This window comes from Puma concolor, chromosome D2 (genome assembly GCF_028749965.1).
Source record: "Puma concolor isolate L17-30 chromosome D2, mPumCon1.1.hap2, whole genome shotgun sequence".
Taxonomy (NCBI): Eukaryota; Metazoa; Chordata; class Mammalia; order Carnivora; family Felidae; genus Puma; species Puma concolor.
In genome coordinates, this window is record NC_141677.1 from 60,620,004 (window position 1) to 60,643,312 (window position 23,309).

General features: G+C 52.1%; 1 protein-coding gene across 1 annotated transcript; it reads left to right on the forward strand.

Annotated features, from left to right (window-relative positions):
- The first annotated feature begins 7,799 nt into the window (after positions 1–7,799).
- KAZALD1 (Kazal type serine peptidase inhibitor domain 1) lies at positions 7,800–11,993 on the forward strand. Its single transcript, XM_025918371.2, has 5 exons — positions 7,800–8,411; positions 8,828–9,384; positions 10,575–10,735; positions 10,817–10,964; positions 11,158–11,993. Exons 2-5 carry the CDS (start codon positions 8,880–8,882, stop codon positions 11,250–11,252), a joined length of 909 nt encoding a protein of 302 aa, XP_025774156.2. The 5' UTR covers positions 7,800–8,411; positions 8,828–8,879; the 3' UTR covers positions 11,253–11,993.
- The last annotated feature ends 11,316 nt before the right edge of the window (positions 11,994–23,309 follow it).

Consider the following 23,309-nt stretch of genomic DNA (forward strand, 5'->3'; position numbering starts at 1 on the left):
GTCCTGACAGCTCAGAGCCTGGAGCCTGCTTCAGATCTGTGTCTTCCTCTATCTTTGCTCCTCTCCTGCTTGTGCGCTCTCTCTCTCTCTCTCTCTCTCTCTCAAAAATAAGCATTAAAAAAAATAAGTAAGTTTTTTTTTAATTTTTTTAACGTTTATTTATTTTTGAGACAGAGAGAGACAGAGCATGAATGGGGGAGGGTCAGAGACAGGGAGACACAGAATCCGAAACAGGCTCCAGGCTCTGAGCTGTCAGCACAGAGCCCGGCGTGGGGCTCGAACTCACGGACCGCGAGATCATGACCTGAGCCGAAGTCGGCCACTCAACCGACTGAGCCACCCAGGTGCCCCCAAAAATAAGTAAGTTTAATAAGCCTACCTTACAAGGCATTGTAAGTCTGCAACAAGCTAATGTATGTAAATTGCCGGCCACCGTGCCTGGCACACTGGAACCTTTGCTCAGCGGTAGCTGTTGTTGTTGTTGCTATTGCCTTTTGGAGCCAAAGACCGATCTAGTTCGAGGATCATATCCGCAAAGGTTACAGGGGCAGGCAGGAGTCTTCAGTGAGGCAAACTGGTCCCACCATCAGGACTAGGGTGAGCTGGAGAGGGCCAGACCCACCTAAAACAGCAGCCACTACTTATGCTCAGTGGTTGCTAAGTGGACCAGATTCCCCAGGTTTTCTTTTCTCTCCCCCCACCCCCACTCCCTCTTTTTTAGCAGCACCAGCGGCTTGATAGCTTGATATCAGCTTGACTTTTCTTACCTCCCTATCTCAGCACTAAGAGCAGCAGGGAGTTCTCCCCCAGGCCTCCCTGAGCATCCTGGCCTGCCGACGCTGCCCCCCACATTCTGGATTTTTATGCTGAAATATTGGCAATTAGTTAGAAACCCAAAAACCCTGTGCCAAATACAACATGTCCGAAGGCTGAATACACCCTCGTCTCTCAGAGGAAACTGAGGTTCAGATGGGTCGCAGCTGCTGGCAAAGCTGACGGGAAGCCTGGATGCTAAGTTCAAGTAGGAACTTCTGTGAGGCCCTTCCCACACTATCGGCCTTTTCAGCTGCCGCTCGCTGCAGATGCTGCCAGTGGCTGGGCCAGTGGCACGGTAGCCTTCGCTCTTGGGCTAAATCCAAATTCTTTAGAAATGTAGACAGCCGCGCGGCGCGAAGTCACGTCTCGGGACCCTTGGAGATCTTCGCTTTTAGCTTAAAGCACCATTTTGTACCCATTTCTTGAACTCAACCGCAGTGTGATTCTACTCAATGAATTCCCCACTTGGGTCTCCCTTTAATGGGGGGACCGAACCAGCAGGAGGTTCGCTAGCCATGGTTCTCCTGTGCCCTCTCTTGGTACCTCTCTTCCTGCACCTTAACCCACTGGGGAAGAGGAGAGAAAGTGCACAAGTGTGTCCGGAGTTTCATGTGGCTTCATACTGACATGTGAGGCTTATGGACTTTTGGACATGCTCAGAGGTTCATGCTGAGTCTCGTGTTTGTTCTTTTTTTAATTTTTTTAAGTCCATTTATTTATTTTGAGAGGGAGAGAAGCAGAGGGAGAGGGAGAGAGAGAATCCCAAGTAGGCTCTGTGCTGTCAACATGGAGCCCGCCATGAACCGAACCATGAGAACATGACCTGAGCCCAAATCCGCAGTCTGACTCCCGACCTCGGTTGGGAGAGCCCCGTGTTTGTTCTTTACCGCCCGTCCTTTCTAACATGTTTGTTCTGTTAGTGTTGAGTTGCCCACACTGAGCAGAGATGGCGGTTACTCTTTGCCTAGGATTATACTCACCTTATTCTGATTCTTGCCCGGGGTCAAGAGGTTTCTACGTGGTGTGGTTGCCTAAAAGCCAAGTAGTTCCTAATAGTGTTCTTTCTGTCTTCCATCAGCCCTTGAGAAAACATCCTACCATTTCTTCTTTGGAGTTCTGAGCATACATTTCCCAGATTCTTCCTTGGTTTCAGGGAAACCTTGGTTTCAGTTCGGAGAAGTCTCGGATGTTATTAACCTATTGCCCAACTCCCCACAGAAGCCAACACTGAACTGTGATACGTCAAAAGCAAAGGTTAAAAGTGGGGTATGAGCAAAGGATACGGTCACAAACAAGTGTAGTTTGGGGTCCAAAATCTTTTCCTGGTCAAATGGTCTTGATGGGGCTTCCAGACAGATGGCCTTACAGGGGTCATCTTAGTTTTGGTTCCTCAGAAATCACATCCCGAGACAAGGTTTGAGTAGAAGTTGTTTATTTGGCAAACCCCCCAGAGAACACAGTGAGGGAGAAGGGAAGTGAGGGGGGCGGGGCGGAAACAAATAGAGGGTGCATCAGTGAGTGAGTTACCACTGTGGGTAACTGGGGCTCAGTCCCACTGGAGCCTTTCTGGAAGACCAGACAGAATACACCTCAGAATTATCCCACTGAAAGGAAATGAAGCAGAGGTATTTACCCTTCAACTCCTGCCCCTCACCTGATATGGCTTGCTCTTGGGTTAACTCTGGCATTTTTAGCCTGCCCTGCTACCTGAGCTCACTCTAGGGGCTCAGACCCACGAGACTGTACAGGAATGAACTGTCTGCAGGTAAACTTTGGGGTGGCCAAGAGTAAATGCGTGGGGCATGGACCGCATCTGCAGCAGGGGGAGACTTGTGCTCCAGGCTGGCCAGGCCTTGGCCATCTGATTAATTCTCGTTGAGCATATCACTCAAGCAGAGTCAATGAAATGTGACCCTGTGATTTGACATATTGATGCTTTTTTTTTCTGGGAGCCATAAATATGATGCAGGCTGAAGCTGTTTCTGGCCTTCTTCCCTGACTGCTTGGAAGAAAATGCTAGGGGCGCCTGGGTGGCTCAGTCAGTTAAGCGACCGACTTCAACTCAGGTCACGATCTCGCGGTCCGTGAGTTCGAGCCCCGTGTCGGGCTCTGGGCTGATGGCTCAGAGCCTGGAGCCTGCTTCGGACTCTGTGTCTCCCTCTCTCTCTGCCACTCCCCCATTCATGCTCTGTCTCTCTCTGTCTCAAAAATAAATAAACGCTAAAAAAACATTAAAAAAAAAAAAGAAAATGCTGGAAGTGGATTCATCAGTTTGGTTGTACTGGTGTGACATTCAGGAGAGAGGTCTGGGCCAGCGGTGGAAATTTGGGTATCATCTGGACATATAAAATAATGGTAGAATAAATAAAGGATCACTGTAGATGTCTCAGCAGGAAGTTATCTCGTTGGCCTCACTTACAGAAAATTGTCTTCAAGTAAAAAGCAAGGCAAGACTGAAGAGCCTGCCACTTTGGAGAACATCACTTGTCATTACCAGGTCTTTCCTTCTGAGTATGCCATAATGAACAGTTGACCTCCACCAGTGACCCTGGGACTCCGCCCTTGCCCCCAGCTGCCCCAACAGGTAGATGTTGAGTGTGAAAATGTATATTTAGCTTTCTTGACAACTAGCCTCCTTTCCCTTCAATGATTTTTTTTTTTTAGATTTTATTTTTTAAGTCATCTCTAAACCCAATGTGGGGCTCAAACTCACAACCCCAAGATCAAAAGCTGCATGTGGCACCGACTGAGCCAGCCAGGTGCCCCTCCCTTCAATGACTTTCGATAGTAACTTAAAAAGCAACTTATATACTAAATGACATTTGGTTCAGTGTTATAGATTCTACAAGTTGTTCCCCTGGCATGTGCTTTAGTCTCCCATACCCCAGAAGACCCACTTATTCACCTCATAGTACACAAACCTATACATGTAATAAAATTTCAATTATAAACACACACACACACACACACACACACACACACACACACACACACCACATGAATGTATGTAAAAATTAGTGAAATCTGAATAAGGTCCATAGTTTGGTTAGCAGTTAATAGTATTGTAGCAATGTCAATGTCTGGGTTCTGTTAATTATACTATGGTTATATAATATGGTTTCATTGGGGTCAGGTGGGTGAGGGTACATGGGCACTTTCTGTGCTATTTTTTTTATGTGTATTTATTTATTTTGAGAGAGAGAGAAAGAGAGCCAGCTGGGGGGGGGGGGGAGAGAGAGAGAGAGAGAGAGAGAGAGAGAGAGAGAGAGAGAGAGAATCCCAAGCAGGCTCTGCATTCTTTTTTTTAAATTTTTTTTTTTTAACGTTTGTTTATTTTTGAGACAGGGAGAGACAGCATGAATGGGGGAGGGTTGGAGAGAGAGGGAGACACAGAATCTGAAACAGGCTGCAGGCTCTGAGCTGCCAGCACAGAGCCTGACGCGGGGCTCGAACTCACAGACCGCGAGATCATGACCTGAGCCGAAGTCGGATGCCTAACCGACTGAGCCACCCAGGCGCCCCAGGCTCTGCATTCTTAGCACAGAGCCAGACTGGGGGGTTTCAAACTCAGAAACCGTGAGTTCATGACCTGAGCTGAAAAGTCAGATGCTTAACTGACCAAGCCACCCAGGCACCCCTGTGCTATTTTTGAAACTTCTATGCAAATGTTAAATTATTTCAAAATAAAGTGTTTTTTTTTTTTTTTAATCCAGGGGAGGAAATCCTTGTGGACTGGCCATCTTAGATCTTAGGCTCTACAATATTTACTTAATGGCTAAAATTGAAAAGACTGCCAATACCAAGTGTTGGCAAGGATGTGGCACAATGGGAGCTCTCATTAATTGCTGGTGACTATGTAAATTGATAGAATCACTTTGGGAAAATGGTTTGGTAATAACTGCTAATGTTGAATGCGTGTATATCACATGAAGCAGCTATTCCATTCCTAGGTGTATCGCAATTTATATATAAATCAAAAGCAGGTAAAATTAAAATATGAAGTTAGAAATGGTTACCTAGTGGGGAAAGGAGGGATTAATGGCTGTGATGGGACATGAGGGTTTCTGGCGGTTTTAACAATGTTCTATTTCTTGACCTGGATGATGATCACATGGGTATTAATTTTGTAATGATTAATTGGCCTATATCTCTATTTTGTGCACTTTTTCTGTTTGTCTTTTATACTTCAAAATGGGAAAAAAGTGAAAAAAAAGAACAAGAAATGTAGAGAGAACCTAAATGACTTAAACATCCTTTCTAAGTTTATTAATTCAAAATATGGCCAAGTCATCAGGTCAGATGGAGCTACAGTCTCCATCTCAAAGGTGGATGGGACACTGAGGGTGGGACAGAGAGAGTTGCATCCTGGGATATAGGAAGAGTAAACTAAAGAAAGCTTCACCTGATCTCTCTCTGCATGTCTTAAAGCTCATTTTCCTTGACTTATTGCCTAGGTATTCCAGACAGCTCGTCTCCTGAGTATTCCAACTTTTATTTGGTAATATTATTTGTAGCCACATTATAATGTGTATCTGCCCACCTGGCTGTCCCAACTTTCTAAATTTATCTCAACATCCTAAATCTACCTATAAAAAATAGCCTCTAATTTTTTATTATGGAAAATAAATTTTACAAAATAAAGGAATAGTGAGCTGTATACTCAACGATTTGCCTCATTCTGAATTGTCTTAAGGTGTTTGCTGATGATATATATGGCAAATATTTACACAGCAATGATTAGTATCCAGATCCTTCTCCTTTTCACTTAACCTTGTTTTCCTACACATATTTTGACTAAGTTCACCTATTTGCCATCATTGATATCTACAAGGTATTCCATCTTAATTATCTGTTGAGCCTTCTTTGACTTAACTGGTTCTAATGTTCTCAGAAAACACAATTCCTCCGTATCTGTCTCTCATGGGTCAGTTTGGACCATTTGTTTCACTTCTGCCTCTTCATCAAAGTGGCAACCCCCCTATTTTCACCAGCCATGTCAAAAGAGGCTGGTGTCAGGTTGGAAGGTGTGATCCCTCCCAAGTAATTTCTTACCGGGTTACACACTGATCTTTTACCCTTGTTTCTTCTTCTGCTGTTCATCTGTACAAGACCCATTTCATTCTGTCATTATATCTAACAACTATTTCATGGGTCAGTGGCTGAAAGTGAAGATACGATAGCCTGTGAACTCCAGGCTATGAATCATGGTGGAAAGCAAACTACATTCTATGCCTCCTCCTCTCAGTACAAGAGTCTACAGTCAAGGGTGGGGAAGAGAAAGAGGCAGTACTATGTATTCTTCAAAACACTGAATGGGAATAGATGTTGTTGAATGTGTTTTGCAGTCTGAATTGGATAGTGTCAGATGATGAGGCTCTGGGAACATAGCTAGACTTTCAAATTGTCTTTTGCAAAAAAAAAATCCCTTCTAAAATATTTTTTACAATATGTGGTGTTTTTCCAGGAACACATCTTTACTTAATAAAAGCCGATCTGTAGCGTCAACATCTTTGGCGCCTACTGTATGCACGGTCTTGTTCTCATCGCCAACCGCATGCCCACCAGAGGGCGCTCGTTCCCCGTCTATCCAGCCTTCAGCGACTCCGAAAGTCTAAATTAAACTTGACTTTCACACACAGGAAGTCTTTCACATTTAATCCCCAAATATTTACCAAGAATTTACTGTGCTGCTAGGCGCAGGGCTAGGTGCACAAGATACAGTGAAGAGTCAGACACGATTCCTAATGTCAAACGCTTAGAGCATAGCAAATACTGAAAGCAAACAACCGGCTACAGTAAAGTGGGGTAAGTGAAGGGTTTGTAGGTCCGGGGAGTTTGCTGTTTAAATACTGGCTCCAAGTCTTAGAAGCCGGTAACAATTCATTTTGAGATCCCCGACTGCTTCCCCTCTGTATACTGGGAGTGATCACCCTCAAGGCATTTTGTAATTCAGAGTCAGACTTCCCTGAGTGGCTCCATTAGTCAGTTCCGCAATTTCAAGTCCCTTCCTACCCACTCTCCTGTTTTTCTCAGGACTTCCTGCAGTTTTCTTATAGTTCACATCTGCCCCAGGTCAACATTTCAGTTGACCCCAGGGCAAAAGACTGGGGATTACCCACAAATATCTGCCATCGCCGGCCCCGCCCATTCTTTTTCCGGTTTAAAACCCGCGGGCCTTTCCTGCTCCGAATTCCTAGGCTTCCTGTTCAGGTTCTCGCGATGGTTGTGAGATCTCGCGCGAAGTTTGCTCCCTGTCCCTCCGGAGTTTGGGGAACACGGTGACTGTGTATCTGTTTTCGCCCACCTCATCAGAGCCTCCTCTGGCCAGGAGTGACGTGCACGCGGCTAGGGAACCCCTAAGTGGAAGGGCTTGTCCAAGTTGAGGTCCGGACTGACAGTCCTAGACCGCATCAGGGGGTTGGACTCTCCAGGCCTCCAGTACGCATGCGGAGCGGATCCCCCTGGGCGGTCGGCACGCTGCCGCCAGCCCTGAAGCTCGAGGTTAGTCAGGAGGCCTCGGAGGCCGGTAGGCTGGGGGCCAGGTCCTTCTGGCCCGAGACTGACTAAATACTGTCACCTCCCTCGCTGCAAAGCGCAGTTTTCGCCCCCCACACACTGAACTGCTGCGCGGCTTCTGTAAGCCGCTAGGGGCAGGCTAGGGCGGGGCCTGGCCGACCCCCTGTAAGGCGGGCGGGCCTCCAGGAACGCTCTCCTCCCCGCCCCCAGCCCAAAGTGCCACGGTGGCGCTGGTGGCGGCCGCGAAACCAAATGCCTCCGGCCCTGCCGGCCTTGGAACTAACTATAACCTATAATCCCGACCCGGAGCGAGGTCCGCGGGGGAGGCGCCCCGCCCACCTCTCCCTGCGGCTGCTAGTCGGCTGGGACCTCTAATCTCCAGGCTCATCCGCGGGCTGAGGCACCTGCCGGATGTGGGGAGGGAGGACGAGGCCAGATGTGGTGAGGCAGATGTAAGCACCGAATCTCTGACCGGCGCCCTAGTGGGGAAGCTGGGTGGACGAGACTGCAGTAGTCCCTGGGAAGCCAGCCCTGGGCTGCGGGGAGACTACATTGGTTGGCTCTGCCCTCCAGGAGCCAAGGCACCAGAGCTCCTACCGCCTCCGCGTTATGCAGCTGCTCTAGCAGACCCCGGGGACTGTAGAGTAGGATGGGACAAGACTTAGACCTTCACTCGGCTCTTTCGAGCTTCCCAGCAACCCCCATAGCCCCTACTCCCAACCCCCCACCCCATCCTGCCCCTTGTCTTCTCCCAGCTTCGGTGTCCGGTTACGATTCCTCACTTCTCACTGTGACTTTGGCCCAGCTAGGGGAAGTGGCCCAGGAGGGTCCTGTGCGGCTGCATAAAATTGGCAGCTTCAAAACTGGAGGGAGGGGGTTGTGTGCGACGTCGAGAGGCGGGGAGAGGGGGCGGAGGAGTTGCTCTCCGAGTCCAAGCCCTTGGGCTCTCTCAGAGATCCTCAAGCCGCAGCAGAGGTGGCTGGCAGGCCCAGCCTTTTGTTGGCCTCTGCTTCTTTCCACTGCCTGCTTTTTCGGACCGGAATCACGGCTGCTCTGAAGGGCTTAGTCCTAGACAGTAGGTGAGCACTCTGGGCCCCAGGGCATCTACTCTTTCCGCTTTTCCTCCCTTGTTAACAACTCCTTAGCTCTGGGGCCATCCATTCCCATCTACCTCTAGGACAGGAAGCTTCAGAGTTGGATGGTCTGTGGTGCTGCTGCTGCTGTGTGTGTGTGTGTGTGTGTGTGTGTGTGTGTGTGCGCGCGCGCGTGTATGCTGGCGCCTGAGTTTTACCATCCTTTCCTCTCATCTGTCCCCAACCCCAGAAACCCGGTCCGATCAATAACTGGATGACTCCTAGAGAGTCACTATGCTTCTGTGTTGAGGGTCTCCTTGACTCCAAGGCAGCAGGGAAGGGGGCAGTGCGTGGGTCAAACTTTGGTACAAGTAACAGTGAGGTTGCTTCTGACCTCCTGACCTGGCTTCCCTCCCTGGCAGGGTGCCACGAACGCGCTGATGCCCAGAGCGCTCGCAGGGCTTCCAGCTAACCATGCCACGGCCGCCGGCAGCTGCCCTGGCGCTGCCCTCGCTACTGCTACTGCTGGTGGTGCGGACGCCGCCCCCGACAGGCGCGCGACCGTCCCCACGCCCCGATTACCTGCGGCGCGGCTGGCTGCGGCTGCTGGCGGAGGGCGAGGGCTGCGCTCCCTGCCGGCCAGAAGAGTGCGCCGCGCCACGGGGCTGCCTGGCCGGCCGGGTGCGCGACGCGTGCGGCTGCTGCTGGGAATGCGCCAACCTCGAGGGCCAGCTCTGCGACCTGGACCCCAGCGCCCACTTCTACGGGCTCTGCGGCGAGCAGCTTGAGTGCCGGTTGGACGCAGGCGGCGACCTGAGCCGCGGGGAGGTGCCGGAGCCGCTGTGCGCCTGCCGCTCGCAGCGCCCGCTCTGCGGATCCGACGGCCGCACCTACGCTCAGATCTGCCGGCTGCAGGAGGCGGCCCGCGCTCGGCCCGACGCTAACCTCACTGTGGCGCACCCGGGGCCCTGCGAATCGGGTACGCACGGCCCGGGGTCCCTACCCCTGGCGCTCGGGGCGCTCGAGGCACTGATCCCCGACCTCCGACTGAATTGGTCTCTGGCCAGCGGAGCGAAAAAGATGAGGCAGGGGAGTGCTCGACTTCAGTATAAGAGCCCGCGCTCGCTGCTGGTCCGCAGAGACCGCTGCCCTAAGGTGCGGTCCGAGCTTTGTCAGCAAGCTGTGTGCCCTGAGGCGCGTGAAAGCTCCTGACCCGGCCGGCGGGACGGACCCCTCTGAGGGAGCAGGCACAGAGCCAATGATTGGTCTCCCAAAAGGGAGAGAGTGAAGAGACTCCCAGGCTTTGCCCAGACCTCTGGAGCCCAGGCAACGCGATTTGGGTTCCAGTGAGATGAAATCAGGTTTCACTTGGGCGGATTCGGATTCGCAGAGCAAGCTGTTAGCCCAGTCTCCCGCCTCCCTTCTCTTTCTTCTGGGCCTCGGGAGTAGTGAAGGAGGGGGCTCTTCCAGCTCCTCCCTCCGATCCCGGGTGGGGGTGGTGGTGGTGGTGGTGCTGAGGGCCATTCAAGCCTCAGGTTTCCTTTGGCAGCTTTAGTAACTTTCGCTTCCTGAGCCCCTTTGAGGGATCTGGCCTGGCCGTGGCTGCTTGGAAAACAAACACCGGCAGGGTCCCAACACTTTACCCCGCAACTTCAGGCTTTCTGCCTGCTGCCCAGATCTGGTTTCAGGTTCTCTGCCTTTCCCACGTGGGAATCCCCCCCTCTCTCGCCCCCTTCCCTGGTCCCAGGGTGGGGGGTAGGGGGAGGGCCGCTCTTCTGGTCTTTGGCAACTGGACTGGTTAGGAAAGGGGGAGGGTAGGGGGAGGTGTCAGTTACAAGTATAGCAGGACAGGGGCCTAGAGGGTGGAATGAGGACAGGGGAGCAATCAGGGACAGAGTGTGGCTGCCAAGCTGAGGTGTGGACCTGTGTGCTCGTTCGTGCATCCTGTTGCATGTGCCTCGCCACTTCTGGGTTTGTACCTGTGTGTACCCGCACCTACATTTGTATGTACCTGTGTGTACATGTCATGTCTTGCTTATGGAATGGATGTGTATCTACCTGAGCGTCTGTTGTGTTTCCCCGCAAACACATCCATGAGGGTTCATACATGGGCTTCTTGCTGGGCGAGATGTGCCACCCTGTTCTCAGGCCTTCCGCCTCCACCCCTAGAGCCCCAGATCGTGTTGCACCCATATGACATTTGGAACGTGACGGGACAGGATGTGATCTTTGGCTGTGAGGTGTTTGCCTACCCCATGGCATCCATCGAGTGGAGGAAGGACGGCTTGGACATTCAGCTGCCAGGGGATGATCCCCACATCTCAGTGCAGGTAGGATAGGGAGCAGAGGCCTCCCCTGGGCAGCCCAGGGTCCCCCTAGAAGGATCTTGCTGACCCTTTCTCTGGCTCCAGTTCAGGGGTGGACCCCAGAGGTTTGAAGTGACAGGCTGGCTGCAGATCCAAGCTGTGCGTCCCAGCGATGAGGGTATCTACCGCTGCCTGGCCCGCAATGCTCTCGGCCAGGTTGAGGCCCCAGCTAGCCTGACGGTGCTCACGCCGGGTAAGGGGGAGCCCTGGGCTCCGGGGACTGGGGGGACTGGTGGTGGATTCAGGACCTCACACGTGCGCGCGCGCGTGCGTGTGTGCGCGCATATGGGCGCACATGCAAGTATGGCTTTCTCACAGTCTGGGACACGTGGGTACCGACGGCCCCTCTTTCCCGTTCTCTCTCCTTTGCCCACATGTGTTTGCAGACCAGCTGAACTCTACAGGCATCCCCCAGCTGCCATCCCTACATCTGGTTCCTGAGGAGGAGGCTGAGAGTGAAGAGGGCGAGGATTACTACTAGGTCCGGAGCTCTGGCCTATGGGGGTGGGTGAGTGGGGACAGTATTCATCCCTGCTCTTGAAAAGACCTGAAAGGGGGAGCGGGGGCCTTTAATCACTTTAATGCCCTTAATAGGGGAGTCGTGGTAGTAGTAAGTAGGAAGACAAAGTTGGAGGATAAGGAGAGAGGCAGAGACTAGGGGTGGTGGGATGCTAAGAGGCCCATGGAGGAAGTGCCCTGGCCAGGACAGTCTCCAGCGGGGACCAACCAGGCAGAAGACAGCAGCTGCCTGCTGGTCCCTAGGCTGGGTGGAGGTGTGGGGGCACGTGAAGAGTGGGCACAAGGAGGCAACCAAGGTCCTCCATTTCTTTCTGAGACCCCTCCCTCCAGCCCTGCTCAGCCAGTCTTTCTAATTACCCTTCACCACAGCTCCGGCTGTTATTTTTCTAGTCCCTAACCTTTGCCTAGCCTCAGTTTACCCTTCCTCAAAACTCACCTTCTAGAAATTTCCCCCCTCACCTAAGTCCCAGTTGCACTTACTAACTGCAGTCCTCTTTGCTGTTGGCCATCTGTTGTCTAGAAAAGCATAATGGAGCATGGTTTAGTCCAGGGCGGTAAAATGGGCATTTGGTCATGACCGGCTTCTGTCATTCTGGAAACCCCACAAGGCCAGCACCATATCTTATAGCACTCTGTATTGGACAGTGCCTAGCACAGGACTAGGCACAGTAGGCACGCAATAAAGGATTTATGAACAAACCGAGTCACACGGATGCACAGATGGTTCATGCAGATGTGCACATGAAGACCACATTTCCTTGGGAGGCATCCAAAAGCTGTGGGTCCCACTCCCTAAGCACACGCCTGCCAGATGTACGGAGGGGAAGCTTGAGCTGGGGCCTCCCTTGCCCTCTAGGGAGGAAGGCTGAAGCCATCTGGTTGGAGGGAGGGTATCTTCCCAGTCTGGTCTCCATTTGTGCTGGACTAGAGTTAGAGTGCCTGCCCCCTCTGTTCAGCCCACTCTGGTCCCCTCCCTAGGCAGAGTGGCGAACCAGGTCTATGTGGGTAGGGCCCCAGTGTAAAAGCACAAGCTGGATGAGGGAGGGGAGATGCTTGGCCACCAGTATGGACCAAGCCCTAGGATTCCCCTAGGAATCCACCCATTTCCTTGTTGAAACCAGACAGAAGTCAGGTAAGCCTGTTTCCTCATCTACCAACTGTGACCTGTCCTGTCTGGCTGAGGGTCCCTCACAGAGCCACGTTTTTTTCCCTCCCCACATCTCTCTTCACACTCTCCTTACCTAGCCAAGGGGCACTGGTGAGGCACAGTGTTTATTGAGTGATTGAAGCAGAAAATGAAAACTTAAGTTCGGGAGGCCTAGACCCTGTGTATGGATGGCGACAGTCTCCTGCGCGCCTGGGCTCCGCCTAGAGCCTGGCGCCACCACCGGAGAGATTGCAGTTGGCTCAATGTCTGAGCTTGTCCTTTGGGGCCCGAAGCAGGGAGCCCGGGCTCTTGGGAGGGGCGTGGTCAGGAATCCCAATCCGAGGGTTTGGCGGTGCCTCCCGCGGAACCGCAGGGCTCCTCCAGAGGCTAAGCCAGAGGACAGCTCTCATGGCCTAGTCCCGTCTAGAGCCCGGCGGCCCCAGAAACTGCGCTCCACGGCACGAGCGGGTTGGATACTTGAGGCGAATTCCAAGGCGACCGCGGAAGCAGGAGTAGGGATGTGAGCAGTGTGCCAGGGATAGAGGGGTCGTGTTGTCTGGCGTCCGGAACAGAAGGTGGTGTGCTCTGGATTGAAAGAGGGGACGTGGTCAGTGTTCTGTGGAAGCCTGGGAATCCTTCCCAGGCTAGTTCTTCGAAGGGGACTCCGGTGCAGCTGTGCTCGAAGGCGCCCCCTGGCGGGCCCATCGATCCTACCGCGCCCACCTGCAGAGCAGAGGCTCCACCCGACCCAACCAGGGTCACACGCACCCCCCGGAATCCGTACTCCTTGTTTGCTCATGCAGACTTTGTAGAGTATTCGCGTGCAGCCTCCTTACAGCCTCAGTTTCCCCCCTCCGCAGCCCTGCTGGTTTAGGCCCCGCAGCCTGGAATAGAAGGAATCCCTGCTGCTCTACCCCCCCACCCCCACCCCCTCCCCTCCTCTGCTCCGCGGACGGGCTTTAATAACGTCGCTGGAAAGTGACACGCGATTTATTATTAAAGTAATGCGGGGACGGGAAAGGTTTAATAAACGCGCTGCGATGCCGAGGATTATTCACCGCAAATAAATGAGAGCGCGGGCGGCGTTTTAATAAATAATTTCCCGCCGCTCCCGGGGGAAGAGAGGGGAAGAGGAGGGGGAAGCAGAGCCGCTGCCAGAACTCCGGCCTCGCCTCCCAACGGGTTTCCAAGCCTTCCCTGCGTTTTCTGTTCGAGGTTGCTCACCCCCGAAATGTGAGGTTCCGTGAGAGCTGACTCGAAGTGGCGGGAGGACCTCTGTCGCATCCCACTTCCCTCACCTCCGGGATTTGAAGTGGTTTGGTTAAGATGAGCGAATGTACTTCCTTCCGACTCCAAGCCAGAGATCGGAGTCAACACTGGACCGGTGCAGGAGGGGTTAACCGGGACCTGCTCCTCCCTAGCCGAGGGTACTAGGCCCCAGGGCCTGGCCATTCCCTCGGCTTTTGGCTGACTCCCGCTGGGCATCCAGGGCACGATGTCGGGGGTACGCCGTGGGTCGGAGGGCTGTGTGTACAGGAGTGGAGGTGCCACATGTGTACAGATGACCTTGACTCGCTCCTCCGCCGTCGTGGGGAATCTGCTTATTACTACGAAGGCTCCTAGTAAAGGCCCTTGAGCACGCTGTTCTGAACAGAGGGAGTCTGGGTGAGGCCCAACCCTTGACTCACTGGTGAAGGGGGCTGGATTTGAGGGCTGAGCAGAACAGGGACCCCCAAAGAGGAGTCCCCCCTCCAACAGAAGCCTGGAGGCCCCAGAGGAGGAGTTCGACTTCGGAGAGGGAACGAGTTTGCAGACTTTGGGGACGAAGGATATGTCCACCGCCCTGCTGGGTAGGGGAGTGACGGGGAAGCTCTTGGGGTACGCCGACTCCACCAGTTTTGTGCCTTGGCCAAAAGGGGCGACATCTCTGGCAACACTTGGGAGTACAGGAAGTGGCAAAGGAGTGCCATCTGGTGGATATTTCTGGTTGCAGCAGCCAAACCTGGGCGGGGGGGGGGGGGGGGGGGGGGGTTGAGACAGTTAAATTGACTGGAAATTTCTGAGTAAAAAGGTGCTTCTATTTGTATTCATTTATGTATGTGAGCGTGCACACGTACCTACACCTACATTTATGTGTATATGTGTGTGATATTTACATGTAATGTCTATTATATGTTCATAGTAGTTTGTGTGTGCTTACCTGCATTTTATGAGGTGTGTGTATACATGTATGTATGTACATCACAATATGTTATATATATGGATTATCTAAAAGCATATGTGTGTATGTGGATAACCATGTAGACACGTATATGTATGTGTGTGCATAAGCATTGTATACATGGATGTATTGTTATTTGTGTATATACATGTATACACATTTGCAAATATATGTTCCATTATGTATTATACATTTATTTGCAAATATATGTTCCATTACGTGCCGTTCTTTCAACAAATACTTGTTATGTGCTAACATCATTGTAGGAACTGGAGGTACGTCACAGAAAGGCACATTGTCCCTGACTCATGGAGCTTACATTCTGTTCTAACATGTGCATGTGAATGTATGTATACTTAGATTAATTATATACGTGTGTGTTTACAGGATTACATGCACATGATTGTGTAACTCTGTCTACACATGTGAGGGGCAGACAAGCTTAAGCACTCTTCTGGTGGACTTGGAGATTTACTGAACTCTTTTTTGCTCAAAATTTCAGGTCCTATCACCTAGGACTCTATTCTAAGTGTGCAGACAGCTTAAGGCAGAGGGAAATAGGCTGGAGACACAGGCCCATCACCTCCTGGGATATATTTTGGTCACTTCCTCAGCCCTGTAAATGACTAGATTCTTTCTAAAAGGGTGAACAGTTCTGGAAATCCACTCTGGGTAATGAGATGTTAATGAAGCTCAACTCTCACCTCTCAAAGCAAAGCACCTTGGGAGGAAAGTTTGAAGATTGGGATGGGCGGGAATGGAGTCTGGGAAGGTGGCGGTAGGAAGGAGTTCTCTGAGGGCAGTGGTTGGGGCATGTAGAGAGTAGAAGGGATCTGATCTGGAAGGTTGTGATGGGAGCTCTGGGAGTCAGTTGCAGATAATGGAGGGTGTTTTGAGAACTCTGGGAGGGACGGGCTGGTGGACAGAGATGGGGCCCAATGGGAGTAATGAGGTTAGGATTAGGGATGGAGTTGGAGGGGTCCAGATATAGCGGCTCTGGTGGCAGTCTCGGGGTGGAACCTGGAGGCCAGCTCAGATGGAGTCATCCCTGCATTTCTCCCCACTCTCCCTTCTCCATTCTGGGGCCCCTAATGTTCTCTAGTCCTCTCTCTGCTCAAGCTGGGTCCCAGATATGCTGGTGGCAGAGAAGAGTGGAGGCCGTGGGGCTTGGCCTGGCTCAGGTGACTCACTGGTAGGCGAGGTGAGGCACGGATCCCAACACCGCCGGACCATGAAGCCTCATCCCAACTGCCTGGGTCATTGCCCGCCGCTTTGCCATTACCGCTTTCAGTTTGGGCTCAGCGCAGGGGGTTCAAACAAGGGTGAGGCCTGGACCTGGGAAAGGTCACAGATCCCCCTCCCCACATACACCCACACATTCCTGGGACTGAATTGGGAAAGGTGCTTCTGAATGATTTCTTCCTTCTTTCCCTCCTTTGCTAGATGTTTTCCAGATGCAGTCAAGGCCAGAAGCCTTCAGGTGCCCCTTGGTCTGTGGCAACACCTCAAGCCCAACTATTCCCCCTAAAACCAGGGCTTCTGTCCCTTCGTTGCCTCTCTTTCCTTCCTTCAGTCTCTCTTTTCTTCCCAGGGTTGAGATCTTAGATCCCTGGTGTGTACAGGGGGAGGGGCTGAAGACAGAGGCTGGCTTTATTTATTTATAAATCCCGGCCTGAATTTATTTTTGACATTTTCTCTGCCAAGCGAGTGGCCGAAGGCTCTCTGAACAGGGTGGACAGTTACGAAAGCCAGCTTGGGTGACAAATGTTACCCCACAGTCAAGTCTCCCCTTGTCCCCTTGGGAGGCAGCACGACCTTGAGGGTGCAGAAGTGGGGTCTGGAGTTCCCTGGGAGAAAAGATAGAGTCTTTGTGAGAAGAGAGAGGGTCTCCCGGGATGAGAGTTGAGGACTCAGGGACAAACACTTCCTACCTCCCACCCCACCCTCATCCCAGATCACTGAAGCAGGGCTGGAGAAGGCCCCACAGGCCACCTGGACTCCCCTGACCCTCAAGAGACCCAGGTTTCAACTCTGGTTTCCCAGCTCCCCCTCCTCTGCAATGTGAACTAGTGTTAGAAGGGTTTGAATTCGGGGGGGTAATAGTTGGGGGGGGCAGTCTCAATGCCAGTGGTCTCTGAAGGGCAATGATGGGTCTTTGCGAGTAGAACTAGACCTCAGAAGTCAAGGATAGCCTGGCAAGGGCACATGGGGTTTTGCAGTACGGGTTCGAATGTCAGTTCTACTGCTTTTTAAGTGCATACCTGGGCAATTTTCTTAGCTTCCCTTCTTCTGTGTCCTCCTCTGAAAAATAATATAAAACTTGCTCTGTAGGGGGTTGTGATGACATTAGAGATCTTATAAGTAATGTGTCTGGAACACAATAGTAAATGGTCAATTTTACTACTACTATTTGTGGGCTGATGAGTTGCATGGAGATGGGGGTCGGGTACCTAGTACAGAGCTTCCTGCTGAAGTGTGTGTGTTAGAAGAGGGGGTGACTGCAGTCTTAGTGCCTGCCTGGAGGGGGCCTCAGGAATTGGGCCTTTGGAGGAGGGAAAGGACTAAGGCAGGGTGGGGATGGGTAGCAACTGGGCCTCCGGAGAACTTGGCAGTCTTTAGCCTCACCTTCAGCCCTCCTCAGGGAGCCCCTGTCACAACCCAGGGCTCTAGCTCTGAGCTTGCAGGGAGGGGCGTCCCCCAAACTCACCTCCATCCATCTCTTTTATCTGGGCTGCTGAAGGGCCGGAGCTCCAATGGGGCCTCTGATGGGGAACAGATACAGACCAGGCGGAAACAGCCGGAACTGTGCCGAGCTGGAGCTGAGGACCAGGCCAGGGGGTCAGTGAAGACAGATAAAGCTCAGAGCAGCTGGGGACTCAGGGGACGCATGGGGAGGGGCAGGAGGGGCTTAGGGCAGGCTGTGTCCTGGGAGGAGGCAAGGGCCGGAAGCTCCTGATGGGGGCCAGTGTCCATCAAGGCTTGCAAATGTGCAGACAAGGCCTTTCATGACTCTTTGGGAGGAGAAAAGGAGCAGAGTTTCCTCCCCTAGGTGGGGCTGCAGGAAGGCCAGGGATGGCCTGCCCGCCAGGGATGAGGGTTCCTCTCAGGGCCAAGCTGAGCCTGAGAACAGGAGGGCCTCAAGTTCCCGGCCAAAGGCAGGGCTTTTGGGGGCCGCCTTACCTTTAAGGTGGAGATGGGAAAAGGGTTGGTAAGCTATTCTGCGATTTTAGTTCCTGTTTTAATTAACTCTGAAGGGCTTGGGGCCTCCCTGAACACCAGGGAGAGGAACGGAACAGACGTTTATTTTCCTCTTTTCCCTTTTAAAGACAATTTTATTAAATCACTTTGTTTTCATTCTGGCTTGAACATGGGGCATTTAAATGGAAAAGTAATTATTTCACCTCGTTTGCTTATGGAGAAGGGAGAGTCAGGAAAGGGAGGGATGCCAGTAAGAGGAAGATGCTGGCAGCTTTGGACTGGCACGTGTGCAAGCAGGCACGCGTGCGCGCGCGCGCACACACACACACACACACACAATCACACCCATGTTCATACCAACAGCAATGTCTACACATATGCCCTCACATCGGCACACACTGTGTACCCACAGAACGACATGCCTTGTCCACATCTTCCCAAACACAGACACCTCACCTCTTGGAAGCACATGTCTACACTCTCCTGAAGACACACTTCTTCCCCACAGCCATGCTTCCAGGCAAAAGCTCTCTCTCTCTCTCTCTCTCTCTCAGGCACAAACACTCCCAACACATTGTGCTGGGAGTGCAGTATAGGCCCTCTTGCGGATACATGCAAATGACCCTTCCGAGCACTGTGGTTTACGTGTGCACACCACCCCCCCCCACACACAACCCCACACCATATTCAAGTCCTTCTGAGCCTATCGAGGTACATCATCACAAGCACACCCAGGTTCAAACACACAACTCTCAGTCTCACACCCCATGCACACCCTGCCAAGGATGCCTGGGGACAGATTTGGGTGAGGGGGGACATTGTCGTGGAGAAGGTGGAGGAGTAGTGGACCTCTGTCTCATTGGGATTCCTGGGCCCCCAAATCTACCTATCCCCCAGACCACTCCAGGAGTCCCTTTCTCTGCACCTGTAACGATCTTGGGAAGCCTGCTTGTGACCTTGATTCTGCAGCCTCTGGGACAGAGCTGCTGCCTCCCTCCCTCCCACCTGGCCGCTGGTGGAGGGCGGGAGCAGGCCAACAGGTCTCCCGGGCTCAGCCCGCTCTGGCTGGGACCCAGGTTCTAACCCTGGCTTCCCCCACTCGCCCCGCCCTGCCTGGCTGTGTGGATCGGCGGCGTCGGAGGGGTTAAAACTTCGGTAGCGCGCCCCCCTCCACTCCCACCCCTGGCTGGTACATGGAGGGCTGGGTTTGCGGGAGCCGTACCTGTACTTTGTCTTCATCTGTCACCCCTTCTGACAGTCAGATACATCTTGTGGGGGGGGGGGCGTGGGGGCGGGGGAGCAATAATTAACCTCTCCCGTCTCATACCCCAAATACCGCCGCCTCGGCCCGGCTGCAGCAGGGTCTGCGGGAGAGAAGGAGGGAGGGAAGGGAGGAGATGGAGAGGGGCGAAGGAGAGAGCGGGAGACGATTGGGAGGAAGGGAGCGGAGAGGAAAGGCCCTGACATTTTTATTGCCCTGCCAACCTCCTGTCCACGCGCTCTTTCCACTCTCTCTTCCTGGGGAATGGCGGGCAGTTTCGAGAGGCGAGGAGAGTACAAGAAAGCATTGTGTGCTCAGAACTCACCACTTCCCCTCACATCCGGGAGTTCGGGCCCCTCTGGAAGGCCTGGGGGCGGATCTGGGGGAACAGTGGGGTAGGGGGGAGGTTGTCCGCATACTAGCTTAGCACGGGGACCTGGAGGAAGAGGAGAGGGCTTTGGACCATGTAGCCTCGGTGGGGACGCCATGCCCATATCTCCCATTTAGGACAAATGACTGGAGCCTGTGTTAAGGATTAATTTTTCTTTCAATCAGTGAAGGGGGAGGGGTCATATGTTATTTCTGGGGAGGCAAGTGACTCCAATGCCAAGGGACCCTGGATTAAAAGCTCTCCAGGTTTGGGGTGGGAGACAGAGGACACTTTGAAAAAGGAAAAAAAAAAAAAAGCCTTTGGGGAGGGAGTGGCTGGAATCAGAGCTTAGATGAAAAGAAGACGAATTTGTCTTGGGCTAGGTCCTTGGATGAAGCAGGCAGGATTCAGGGTCAGACAAGACTTGCCTGTAGCTAAGGGGATGGACTTGGATATAGAGCATTCCCAGGCGGACTGCTGTGTGTCCGGGATATACCCAGGAAGGAGCTGGGAAGCAGCCAGAGGGGAAGAGAACTGTTGCTGTCACTGCTGGGGCTGCTGGGGGCACAGAGACAGGGCCCAGCCTGTCCCCTGAGCAGCCTGAAAGCCAGGGAATTCTAGCATTTTCCATCTCTTTGAGAAGTTGTTAGTCAAATCTGTCATCGACAGCATCTGAGAAATGGAACCTTTCCTCCAAAGTCTCTGATAGACTTGTGGACGCGGCATTCATTGTCCACGAGTCAGGATCCCCGGTTCTCATCCTGGTTCTGCCGACAGAACCAGTTTTAGCTAGCTGCGGGAATGAAGAGAAGTCATTTAACCTCTCTGGACCTCAGCTTTCTCATTTGTAAAGGGGGGGGGAGCGGGGAGGGCTGATGCGACAAACTAGAAATACCGCTGCTACTGGTGTCCTATGATCTTCTAAGACCTGAGGAGCATTGACAGCCTCAGCCGTGTCCCCCTCCCCTTACTGCTGTGCTCTGAAGCCTCCTGCCTGAGCAGCACAGATGCAACTCCAAAGAGGCTCGCTTTCTGCTCTCTCTCCCTCTTCCCCTCCCCCCTCACACCCACCCACCCACACACACACACACACACACACACACACACAGCCTCCTTGCCCCATGTACTGTGCATCCCTGGACTCCCAATCATCCATAAAATTTGCTGTGGTTGGGAAGGAGCCTGGGGCCAGGGCATCCCAACAGAAAAGCTGACTCTGTGTATTTCTGTTAACAGAAAAAAAGAAGAAAAGCCTAGCAGAGCTGGAGAGCGGGGCACCAAGGCACAAAGTTAGCACTGGTAAGGACTTGCCAAATGGGGAGAGGGAGCATTGGGAACGGAAGAGAGCCAGGAAAGGTGAAGAGAGAGAAAGAGAAGGCGCAGCTCAGCTGCAGGGGACTCACGCGGAGAGTGAGGAGTGAAACGCGCTGACAGCCTTGGCAGGAAATCACCTCGAAGCATCCCACACCCTGGTCTGTCAGTTCCATCTCCCCAGGGGAGGAGCCCCTATGAGTCACTGCTGCCGTCGGTCCCCTGGATTTCACTCCCCACCCCCCAAGCACACAGCTCTGCTCCAGAAGGGAATTAATTTCGGGCTCTTATTTTCTTCACCTGGAGAAGTGCTGGGCATTTTGGCAGCATAAGGGGAGAGGAGAGAAGCAGAAGTCACGACTGCTTAGGGCGGGGTGGGGGGGGTGGGGGGGGGGACACCTAGGGTGGGTGGCGCTGAGTGACCCAGGGCAGTGTGGTGCCTTGGACTGAGCTGATCTTCTAGGCAAGCACGGTACTTAAGGAAGAAGGGGTTTTTGCTCTAACAGCATGGGGCCTGGGACGGCAGTAGGCCACCTAGAACCCGTCAGAGGCCCTGGAAAAAAACTGGGCTCTTGTTTAAACTCAGTCCTGCTGAAGGGGAGGCTTGGAGTTGGAGGGAGTGGTTCGGGCAGCCTCATTTGTGGAGCGGAGAGTCTCTCTCTCTCAGCCCTGGGGGGGTCAGAAATGAGTCCCACTTTCTTCAGGTGCACTCTGAGGGTTCTTCTCTGGCCCTGCCTCCTTTCTCCTAGTGCCTCTTCAGTTGGTATAAACCTCATGTTCTGGCCCCAGTCCTGACTGTCACCCCCAGAGCTTCCCCCATCACGTCACCCATCCATCACCTTCCTAAGGTGACAGACTCTGCGTCTGTCTCTAGGAATCCTTTTTATTGTTTTTATTTTTACAATCTAGTACATGAATATAGGATTAGAGGAATTTCAAACGATCCAGAAGTGCGTAGAGTAAGAAGGAAAAGCCCCTCTTTCCTCTTTCCCGCTAATCTTATTCTCTTCTCTGTAAGTTACTGCTCTGAACAATTTGGTGTGTATTCTTCTAGATCTTTTACATATCTACCATACACGTACAGTCGGACAGACGTGCACACAAATTAGATTGAAAAGCAATTACTATATAGATTTATCATGTCATACTACTATCTTATTATTTGTTCTTTTCACTTAAAAACTATCAGAGATATTTTCCAGGCCAACACATAAGGATACAGCTCAACACATATAGATGTTTCACATGGCACTCCATAATAGATTTCACCAATTCCTTATTGGTGGGCCTTTTTGTTATTCCCAAGTCGTTCTTTTACAAACAATGCCACGGTAAGCCTTCTTAAATGTATGTCATTTTGTACAAGAATGAGTGATTCTGGGGCACCCGGGTGGCTCAGTTGGTTAAGCGTCTGACTTTGGCTCAGGTCATGATCTCACGGTTCTTGAGTTTGAGCCCCACGTTGGGCTCTGTGCTGACCGCTCAGAGCCTGGAGCCCGCTTCGGATTCTGTGTCTCCCTCTCTCTCTGTCCCTCCCCTGCTCAGGCTCTGTCTCTTTCTCAAAAATAAATAAACATTAAAAATTGTTTTAAAAGGAATGAGTATTTATGAGATTCAGATTTCTAAAAACGGCATCACTGGGTCCAAAGACACTCGCTGTATATCTAACTTGGATTTTTCCTTTAAGCTTGAAACCGACATTTCCAAGCAAGTGCCCGTGGATGCTTCCAAGATGGTGATCAGGCTATTTCCAGGTAAATGTCTCCAACACTTCAAACTCAGTAAGTCCAGTTCTAAGCTCATTATTCCCTCCCTTCCATCCTGCTACTCTGCCTCCCAGACTACGTTGGTCAGCATCACCCTATAGATCTTGTCACCCACATGCCACACCTTGGGTCATCTTTGACCAAGGTGTCTGCGTGTCCAGATTTGCCCAGGATTGTTCAGTGTGTGTCTACTGTCTTGGTAAAATGACCGATAGTACTCTTTTCATCCTCAAAACCATTCTGGATTGGACAATAAATTATATGGTCACGCTATTCCTCCTCATCTCTGATTCCTGTTCAACCCATCAGTAAGTCCCACCAACATCGTTAGGCTTCGGTGATGACAGGCTCTTAAACTAGCCTCCTGCTCTGTATTTCTCCTCTGTTCAACACATCCTTAGTCCTCACCACCAGTCTTGTGTATTTAGGCCACGACTTTTATCTTATTACTCTCCTGCTTCCCATTGCCTACAAGACGGAGTCCACTCTAGACCCATCTTATGCCATAGCTGTCCAGAGAACATACACCCATCCGACAGGTCAGGAATCTGTATCGCATTATCTGGAGAAGGGCTAGTAATCAGGCACTGGAAAAATTGTTCCATGCCCCCTAGATCTGCATGAGATGGCCTGGCAAGAGGAAGACAAATTAATAATTGATGAAGAGAAAAGATTTCATGTGGTCTGAATGAATCCTGGATAGTGGCTTGGTGTCTCTCTGAATTCAGATCTGGGGGTGTCCATA